At 31.3% G+C, this 10,738-nt stretch overlaps 1 protein-coding gene across 4 annotated transcripts in view; it reads left to right on the plus strand.

Moving 5' to 3' along the window:
- UCHL5 (ubiquitin C-terminal hydrolase L5) overlaps positions 1 to 7,940 on the plus strand; it is a 41,642-nt gene extending 33,702 nt beyond the window's left edge. For all 4 annotated transcript variants that reach the window (XM_038586109.1, XM_038586110.1, XM_038586112.1 and 1 more), the window contains 2 exons: positions 576 to 674; positions 5,612 to 7,940. In XM_038586109.1, coding sequence (XP_038442037.1) covers positions 576 to 674; positions 5,612 to 5,656 — 144 coding nt within the window. In that variant the 3' untranslated portion in view covers positions 5,657 to 7,940. The remainder of the gene's footprint in view (positions 1 to 575; positions 675 to 5,611) is intronic.
- The last annotated feature ends 2,798 nt before the right edge of the window (positions 7,941 to 10,738 follow it).

The following is a 10,738-nucleotide window of genomic DNA, read 5'->3' on the forward strand; positions in this document are numbered from 1 at the left end:
GAAACTTTTTTTTCTATGGGAGAATGGAAATAAATTGAACCTTTATCAGACAGACTATTTAATAGCTCAATGGCAGTGAAAAACTAGAATTCATGTACCTTGGGAAGGGTGCTGTAGACAGTGCATAGTTTTCACTTGAAGCACAGATCTTTCCCTGTAGTCTGCCTTCTTGATTAAAAGTAATTTAAAGAAAGATCATTCTTGATCACAGAATAAATCTGCAGGCTTGGCCTGATTATTTGCATAGTAGTAGTAATAAGAGTGTTAATTTATCATGTGGGCTTCTTAAATTTACTTTCATAGGTTATGTTTTCATAAATAATTTTAGCCTTTTAAAAGTCTTTTTATTTGATAATCCAAGAATAGGAAGCCACACCCAAGAAACTCTTAATGTGTTTTATTATATTAGTCTTTATTCTCAGTGGGGATGGAATTTCATTATTTCTAATATTTTTTTCTTTTGAGAATGGAAGGTTTTCTCCCATTTCTATTTTGGATTGGATGCAAAGATCAAAATATCAGACACTTAGTGGAAATGTAAAGTTAGTGTTGCTTGATATTTGTTTTATTTTCAGATTGAAAATATCAGAAGGAAGCATAATTACCTGCCTTTCATTATGGAATTATTAAAGACTTTAGCAGAACACCAGCAGTTAATTCCACTAGTAGAAAAGGTAAGTATTTTACTGTTGAATATTTAGATGTAAATTCCCCCAAAACGAAATTTTTTTTGGCTTGAGTAGAGGTAAAATTTGTTGAAGCATTCTTATTTTAACTTTTTTTTTTGCTTTTACTTACTGTTTTATATTCTAGATGAGCATTTGTTCAACCTGATATTGTGAAATAAAAATAAGGAATTGCCCCATTGTTTTAGACTTCCAAGACTCCCTAGTCTTAAGAACTCGGTTGTGCCTAATGTTAGATTAAAATTTAAAACATTTCCTTTCCTTAAACTGAAAGCAAATTTTTTAAAAAGACTTTATTTATTTATTTGAGAGCTATAGTTATATAGCAGAGGAAGAGGGAAAGAGAATCTCTTGCAGACTCTGCACTGAATGCAGAGCCTGAGGTGTGGGGCTTGATCTCATGACCCTGAGATCATGACCTGAGCTGAAACTTTGGATGCTTAACCAGTTGAGCCACCCAGGCGCCCCTAAGGTGAAAGCAAATTATTAATGTTAACAATTGAAGTAATAGATTCTCTGTTACTTAATTTAGAAAATATTTCAATTATTATAGAATTCAAAACTAGAATGGACATTGAAGGGAGAAAATATAACTATAGTGTAGACTAAGAAATGTTTTTTAAAATTCATTCCTAAGCTAATATTCTTTCCCCTGAAGAAAAGCTAACATAGGTTTGTAAAAAATTCTGATTTCTAAGATTTTTTTTCATTAATATAAGGCACTTAAATACTTATTGCATAAATGTAATGCAGTTAAACTGTAAATCAGTGTTTCTGAAAGTGACTATCACTGGATACTCTTTAGAATACATGTTACCTGGCCCCTCCTCAGATATTCTGATATAGGGGAAGGAATCTTTAATGTTACCCCAAATGATTCTAATGCAGCTGGTTTGTGTACCACATTTTGAGAAACACTTTGAGAAGACGCTACTAGGCAAATAAAATTTTGAACCATTAACTTAAGGGCAGAATACATGGTAGGTATGTGTTTCTTATTAGTTTTAAAGTTTCTGAAGCAAAGATACATTTCAATCCACCTTTTGTATCATCATAAATTTTAAATAATAGGAGATGAGAATGAAGGTTTTTGTGTATACCTTATTACCCAGATCTGAAATGTATGCTTCTGCTTTTAGCACTAAGTGCACAAATTATTGCAGAAAACTGCTAGTCTTATCTTTTCCATAAAGCTTTCCTGTTCGTGTATCTTAGGGTATTAAAGCTATAAAATTCTAAGATGGGAAACTGATTTTCAAAGTTTTAGATTAACAATTAGGGTTCTGTGATTCTAAAAAGTACCTAGATACTGTGTTCTTTGTATGAAACAATATGAAATATTTCTCTATTAAAAATATTAAAATAATGTACTGTTGTGTTAAATCATGTTACATCAGATTCTAAGTAGATAAATATTACTAAAGGCCAGACAAATGTTGAGTAATTTAAAATTGTATGTATTTTGCTTTGAAATTGGCCTGTGAATAAACTTTTTTAGGAAAATGACCATTCTTGTTTGATTTTAATGACAATATATCTTTAGATTTTTTTGAAATCATAGTTTGAGAACATGCATTAGAACCATAACTTCTTACTTCGCATTTTGGACACAGGGTGGCAGTATATGAATGTTTGGTGTTAGTGGGACACCAGCTCAGTGTGTTGTATTTGCAGGTTTTTTTTGAAGGGATAGTTATTGACCTTATGCCTTTTGCCTATTTATTGAAGCTGTTCTTTGATTAATAATATTGTATAAGCAATATTGAGGTTACATTTATTCCTTGTGTATATGCAATATCTGTTAGCCCCTTAGGAATTCCCTTAAAGGAATCAGTCTGTTATCCCCTAAGGAATATTCTTTAAAGATATAAAGGAATTTAGTTACATTATTTGATTAAAATTTTTGAAATTTTACAGTTATTCATCGGACATTTATCTAGCTGTAATATATTCTGGGACTTCTCTTAAAGTCTTCAGATGTACATATAATTAAGACACATTCTTCTGCCTTAAGCAGTTCATGATATTATTGGGGAAAAGAATAAATTATAGTATTGTGCTGAATAGGATTGTTCTCATAAGTGCCAGAATAAATTCATGCTGAAGGTCCTGGCGGAGCACAGGGTAGCTCCTAAATAGCATTATGCTACTTAAAGTTTCATATCCATAAAATTTTAAATCTGTGTTTAGAATCAAATGCTTATTCTCTACCAATAAATCAGCTTCCTTAAGAACAAATATATTTTGTTCATCTCATTTTGAAAAAGAATTATTTCGAATTGAATATCACTTCCTGCTGATAAACAAAAATGTCACACATGAAAAACAATATATTTTTATAATTATATACAACGACTTTAATAGTGATAATTGCTTAATAACAATACCTCTAAGAAAAATTAGATACAGAATTCAGAAATGAGTAAGTTGAAATTGCTAAGAAATTAGTAAGTTCAAAATGTTCCTCCTCCATGCCTCAGCTCCCTATGCCAAGAGAAGGTAGGAAAAAGGAACAAAGCATGAAAAAGGTAGAAGGAACCCAACAGAAAAGATGTGGCTACTCTGGGCAGTGATGCTAAATGCCAAACCTGTCCAGGATCAGATCTCTGGCTAACTGAGATAGTTGCTTATAATAAGCCTGTGAGAGCATGAAAGTATTTGAGTTTGAAAATCTTTTTATTTTACAGAATAATAAAGAAAAGACCAAGACTTAATTCTCCCAAGGACATGTGGCTATAATGAATTAGGTTAAGATCTTGCCTTATAAGTGTTTTTGTTATATGAGGCTTCTGCTCTTCTCTCAGAAGTTGAATATACATTATATAAGAACAGCTCAGGAAGTAACCTAAAAATACATAGTTACAAAACTTCTTGTGCCATATACCAAGTCTATTTCTTAAAATATAAAATCAGCTAGTTGAAGATTTCATTTGTAAAACTTTTACTTATTTCAGGTATACTTAAAATTCTTCTAATATTTTTATCTTAACCTAGTAATTTTGGATCATTGTCTATCCCAGGTTTGTTTTTGTTTTTTTTTTAATCCCAGGTTTTTAACAATCACCAGTAACCTACTATAATAGATTCAGTTGCTGTGGGGGATTCAAAGTATCTTCACGATATTTTTTGTCCACATTTTACTAAGACATTATAATTCCATTGGTAATAATCTTCAGAACTTACTTTTTCTATTCCTTAATAGAAATAAGATAGAAGAATAGTTGGTATTCACAATATCTACATTGATTTTTGTGATTATAGAATTATCTGACTTGAGTGAGTGGTTTTTGGTATTTCATTGGCATACTGTATAGAAGGTAACAATGTTCCTTTTTTCCATGCTATTTAGAAATGTAATATTTTTAACAAAGACTGAACAGAATACAATCTTTTGGTTTTAAATCTCAGTTATGTTACTTATCGGCTGGTGCTTTTAGGCAAGTTATTTTCTTATAGTTTCTGTTTCTTCATCTGTAAATTAGGAATCATACCTACTTCACATTCTTGAGGACTAAATAAGATATCTATATAGTACATAAATAAGTACTCAAGAAATGGTGGTAATTCCTTTCAACTTATTTCACCTATTCTTAATTTTATTTGAATTATAAAGTTTAATAAATGTATAGACACTCGGTGTTACATGTTGCTCATTAAGTTATGCTGTAAAGTTTATGTCATAAACCAGTAAGTTTATTTTTGTTAATCCTACTAAATATTCTGCTGTATATTCAGAGATCAGTGTGGGGAAAATACATATTTTTATTTCAAATTATATGTGAAATTGTATTTTTATTATTTGGAAACAGAACTTTGTTAAAAATTATGTACATATCAAATTACAAATTATGCTTGTTAACTAAAAATGTTAAGGCAAACGATTTTTTTCATATGGTACATGTAACATATTTCCTCAAGATATTTTCTAAGGCATAGAACTCTTTTTTTAATCATATAGTTATATAATAATTATACTACCTAATACATTGTAAAAATATTATAGTTCTAATTACCCTATTTTTTAAGGAAGTTTTTTTCTTAGTTGTATAATAGCAAAACTCTAATTTGTTCCTTTCTGATTAAATGGCATAGTAGAAAGAACATTATATTCTAGTACTCTAAAATCTTATTTCTCAGAGTGTTATCTGAGGATCAGCAGAATTGGTATCCCCTGAAAATTTGTTAGAAATTTAGAATCTCAGGCTTTTTATTGAATCAGCCTGCATTTATAACAGGGTCCCCAGGTCATTGGTACATACATTGAGAAGCACTGCTATAGAATAGGTGTCTTTTTACCTCTTGAGGTTTTATTTTATACGATCTGTGTGACTTTTGTTAAGTTTGATATCTATAAACTCTGTTTTCTTCTTCATCTGCTGAAAAAGAAAATAGAATTACTGGGTTCAAGCTATATAATTGTCATAAGGATCAAATGAAATAAGGTGGGAGAGCATTTTTTCAATTCTGTAAGTTTAGCAGTACTACAGATATGTGATCCTTCAGTGATACTCTGTTAACTCATTTGTTCAAATATGCAGAAACTAATATAAGATTTTTCTTATACTCAATTTAAATGGCAAGTGGGCACATACGTAAATAGATTGTTTTGAAGTATTTATTAATATGACTTTGTGGAATGAGTAATTATGTATGCTTAAATTATTAAAATTATAATATTACATTTTAACTGCAGATAAGAAAGAACTGTAAACCAAACATAACCTTTTTTTTAATTGAGGGCAAAGTATAACCATTAATTTGTCCAGCAGTAGTTTGTTGCAAATCTTGGGTTATGAAAGACAATGCTCTAGAAATCTTAAAAACAATTCATTTCAAGCCTTTTAGTTTAAGAATGCCCACTTACAGTTTAATATGATCTAAAATGGACTTTTAAGATTTTATAGAATACTGTCTTTAACTTCTAGGCAAAAGAAAAACAGAATGCAAAGAAAGCACAGGAAACCAAATGAAGATCTTTTGGGATGTATACACATTTCTGCTTCTGCACTTATTTTCATGGAAACCATTAAGTATAAAGAACTTTGAGCAACATCCTAATTGACTCAGTGCACGTTTGGCAATAGTACCAGTCTGTCTTGTCTTTAATGCATGGATTCTTTCCCTACCTGCATCATGTGCATGTAGTGCATATTAAATAAAAGTGATATTAAGAGTGCTTGCCCAAATTCCATTATTTGAAATTGGATCTGAGAATTTCTGTTGGTTCTCTGGATATATACTAATATAATGAACCTAGAAATTGCATAAATGATATTCTCTACCTGTGATTGTTAGAATTAATCTCTTAATCTTTTAGCTCAGTTACATGCTTAAAATTTATGAATGTCAGATCTTGATTAAAGTGGATCTCTTGTTTCTCCTCATCATTAATGAAAAAAAATCAGTATTTGTCTATGATATCTATAAACATTTTGAAGATTTTAAGACTGAATTTTATCTTGAGAAAGTATGGTTTTAGTGCAGATCATTTGAAAAAGACAGAATTATAGTTTCTAGTGATTTTCATTGCTGCCAGTAGAAAAAGTAATAAACATTCAGTTTATTTTAGCAGACTTTCTTTAATTGTTTGGGGTTATGTATTTATGTATTATGGGATTATTTCAGGAAGGTGTGAGAATTATGCTTCAAAGCAGAATTTCAGGTTAAGAACAAATGATAAATCTTAAAATATTTTGGTGTTTTCTTAGTCTGGCAATATTTTTCAAGCTGCTAAGTTGTATCTTTATAAAAAAAATCAGAGGTTTGATAAATCAGGCTATCTGCTTTTTTAAAAAATAGGATATGATGTTGGAGGATCCTTCTATGCCAATTTGAATGAAATTGGTACAGCCTAGTAGTTTCAAGAACCATGTAGTTTACTCACAATGGGTTTTTAAAAATTACTTTTGGGAGTTGCTTTGTTTTTTGTTATTTTATGAAATAATTGTATTCTTGCTCCTAGTCTTTTGCAAGTTCAAGGGAGATTTTATAGAACTTCTTTTTATAAAGGAAATTACCTACTTTTTTTTTTTTTAACTAGATACATTTCTGAAATTGATACATGACTTTTTAACAGTTTGTTATGGAAAAGTTTAGACGTGTAGGGGGACTGCTATTCATCTTCTAGCTTCAAACACATGAACTTTTTAAGGATTGTTTTAAAACTTATTACATTGTGGTATTATTAAATAACTAATGTGAGGAAATCTGCTGGGAAATTGAGTGGAAAAGTTAATGAAATATTTTTCATACATAACTGCAATTGGGAATAAAGAAGAATTTGTAGTTTTACATTTTCTTTTTGTGGGTAAATATATTTTGTTCTGGATATAATAGTAGTTGTGGAGTGTTTTCAAAGCCATGATACAATTTTAAAAAGTGACTTCTTAAGGATTATTTTAGGCTCATCTTGATCCCATGCAATTATTTCAACCTAATTTATATACCTTGTTTTTAAATTTTAAGGCTTTGTATTTTGAAGTAATCTCTACACCCAATGTGGGGCTTGAAATCACAACCCTGAGAATCAAAAGTTGCATGCTCTACTGACTGAGCCAGCCAGGTACCTCTATACCCCGTTTTATAGAGGCTTGAATTTTGTAAAGCAATACAAGGAATATTATAGTCAGTAGTATTCAGTCATCAAGACAGTGTGATACTGGCATAAGGATCAACAACAAATCAATCAGTGGAATATAAGAGAGAGCCTATTAACAAATCCACATTTATATGATTACTTGATTTTTGACAAAAGTCACAAAGCAATCCAACAGAGAAAGAAAGTCTTTTCAATAAATGAGGCCAGAACAGCTAACCCTCATGTGGAATAAAAATGAACCAAGACTCCCTTCCTCACAAAAATGAATTTGAGATCGGTCATAGACCTTCATTTAATTGCTAAAGTACAAAGGTTTTTAGAGGAAACTGTAGGTGAATATCTTTGTGACTTCAAGATAGCTAAAGTTTCTTAGGTCACAGCAACAACCATAAAAGATCCAAAATCTGTTTATAAAAATTAATTGTCATTGAAAGATGCTTTTAACAAGAATAACCAGTATCAAATGACATTAAAGAATAGGTTTATAAAACTGTGTTAATAGATATAAGGATATTTTCTTATTAATCTAATTCTTTGATAAATTCCATACCTTAAGAATGGTTTATTTTATCTGCTTCTTTGATGATTGTAAATGCATTGTGATCTTTCATGATAATGTCTGCCATCTGCCAGTGAATAAAGAAATACGACTTGTCTTTGTCTGGGTCTTAAGTCATGAAGCGGGTGGGTAAAGAAAGAGCAAATGGATGAATGAAGAGAATCCAGAAATATATAAATGTTATGTGGGAAGGTTTTTTTGTTGTTTTTGTTTGTTTGTTTGTTTGTTTGTTTTTAACAGGAGTATTGGAAGGAGTATTTAAAAGAAAGTATCCTTTCTTCATTTCATTTTTGCCCATTCTTTTCTAAAATTTCATTTTAATTCTTGGGTAGGTGAGGGCACTTCCATTCTGTTTTGGTACCTTTTAAAACCTAGATGATTCTAAGCAATATACTTTTGCTCTCATAAACAGAAAGCTTGCCAACAGCTGCTGCACTGGCTAGTCTCACCTCATATGTTTAGTTCCCAAGATAGCTGCCCTTTTTCTAGCAGAGAGCAGTCAGCTTGACTGTGCCATTAGAATAGACAAATATTTGTTCTAAGATCATGAACCATGGGGACTTGCTCCCCTATTTAGACCATGATACATACTTCTGTGTGTATTATGGTGTTACATGCAGATTAATAACTTTAATTTAATTGCCTAAACCACTCCAAGATACATTCAGAAATACTCCTTTTTTTTTCCTGTAGGAGGATTTTGTGTCTTTTGTGGGGGGAAAAAAAAGCTTTTAAAGTTTTCCCTTTAAATAAAACATAAAGATAAGCAAAAATGAAATTTAAATTACCCATAGTTCTACCATCGGGGATGACTACATTGACCTTTCAGTGTATTTAGTCTATTTAGTGATCCTTTCCCCCCATACGTGTGCGTTTCTGTCTGTGTTAGTATCGTATGCCCTCCCCATATTCCAAAATGTTACTAGCCCACCAGGGGAACAACATCTGCAGCACTCTAGGGGATCGATCACCCTTGGAGTCCCCGATGTTAGAACATGCTACAGGAGCTGTGGTCTAGGAATGAAGACTGTGCTGCAACTACGTGTTATCACTCAGCCACTACACCAGAATTGGAGAAAAATTCAACCTCTCCACAGCTAGGCACTCAGAATAGCTAAGGCAACAGGCAGATGGCCTCTGCCTTACATTTGACTTTGAAAATTTTCATTAGGTTTTCTGCAGGGGAATCTAGGAAGCTAGTTTTTAGCTCTCTAGTCTCTGCAGAGTGGGAAAGCATTCTAGGAGGAGGCTGGCAAATCCACTCAATCACATGTTACTACATTCTTCTACAGTAACAATTTTTTTCTTTTTACAGGAGTAATGTTTATTTTAGAGAAATGAGAAAATATAGAGAAGAAAAAATATGAAAATCTATTCCTTATTAACCCAGAGATAATCACTGTTAATGTTCTGATGTTGATCTCACCAGAGGATGTGTTTACACTTAAACATGTAATAGATATTTTCATTTTTATGAAATTGGGATTACAATTAAATATTTTATTGCATACTTTATACTTTCCCCCCGACAAACTTCATATTAATAAATATGCTTGTATCACATCTTAAATCCTTGCTTAGTATTCCATTATATAAGTATGCTCTATTATATTTAACAAGCGCCCAGTAGTGTGGAATAAAGCATAGAACTAAAATGGGCAAACTAGATAATTTGATTTTAGGGGGAGGAATTTATTTTTTAAACTGACATGAGATACTAGATCTGCTACACATGCATGTTCTTCAATTTGTTCTTCTCCTTAGCATGTGGTTAATTGGCTTAAATCCAATGACCGTGATGTCAAAGATTCATACTTAGGTACTTTTGATTTTTGACTTGATTATATTAATGTCTTGAGAACTTTCTTTGATAATTTATTCAACGTATATCTGAGTTGTTCTAGATGCTGGAGATGTAGTGGTGAACAAGATCAAGCCCCTGCCCTCATGATAAGATAGGCAATAGGCAAGCCTGTATAATATAATTTTTCAATTACTGGTAACTGTAAGGAAAATAAGGCAGGTAAAAAGAGTTGGAGGGAGGTGAGGTTTGATGGAATGGCCAAGGCAAATACCTTTAAAGAGATGATAATGAGTAGAGATCTAAATGAAGAGAATTTTCTCTGTAGTACTAACTCAGCACTATGAAAGGATTGCATACAGGCAGAGCCAATATGCAAAAATTCTGAAGATTAATTTTAAATAATATGTGATAGTTAAATGGTTTAGAAAGGTTGGTTTGGGGGTAATTCTGATTTGATTTTCAATATGAAAATAGGTTGAATAAAAATTACATGTATAAAAGGCTAGGACCACTGGCCTAGTTTCTTTTTTAGGCTATCCAGATATTCTACATAAACTTACGTAACACTTTCTTGTAGCAATGTACTATCGTATTTTGCTAAACCACAAAACTAGTGGGAAAAGTCTCATGCAAGTGTATTTTAACAATTTGACATACACCATGATTAAAGAAGTAAACAAGAAAAGTAAAACAATGAAGTTACTAGAAAAATATGGGAGGATATTTTATTATTTGAGGATAGAGAAAAGCTTCCTAAGCAAGAGATTAAAAAAAAGAATCCAGAAGAGAAACAATTGACTATAGAAATTTCTGTACAACAAACACCATAAAAACTTAAAAGCAAGATAACAAGATTTCATCATATAAAATGTAGTATGTACATTAGAAGTCTAATTAATAACTAATATATAGAGAGCCCTCCCCCAGGAAAATGATATGAACAGGCAATTCACAGAAGACCTTAAAAAATGGCTAGTGACATTATAAAAGATGGTAAATCCACTTGTGATCAAGAAAATGCAGATCAAATATTAAAGAGATGCCTTTTTCCTTTCAGATTATCAAGAAATTAAAGTGCTTGTAAACATCTA

Source organism: Canis lupus, chromosome 38, assembly GCF_011100685.1.
Source record: "Canis lupus familiaris isolate Mischka breed German Shepherd chromosome 38, alternate assembly UU_Cfam_GSD_1.0, whole genome shotgun sequence".
Classification (NCBI taxonomy): Eukaryota; Metazoa; Chordata; class Mammalia; order Carnivora; family Canidae; genus Canis; species Canis lupus.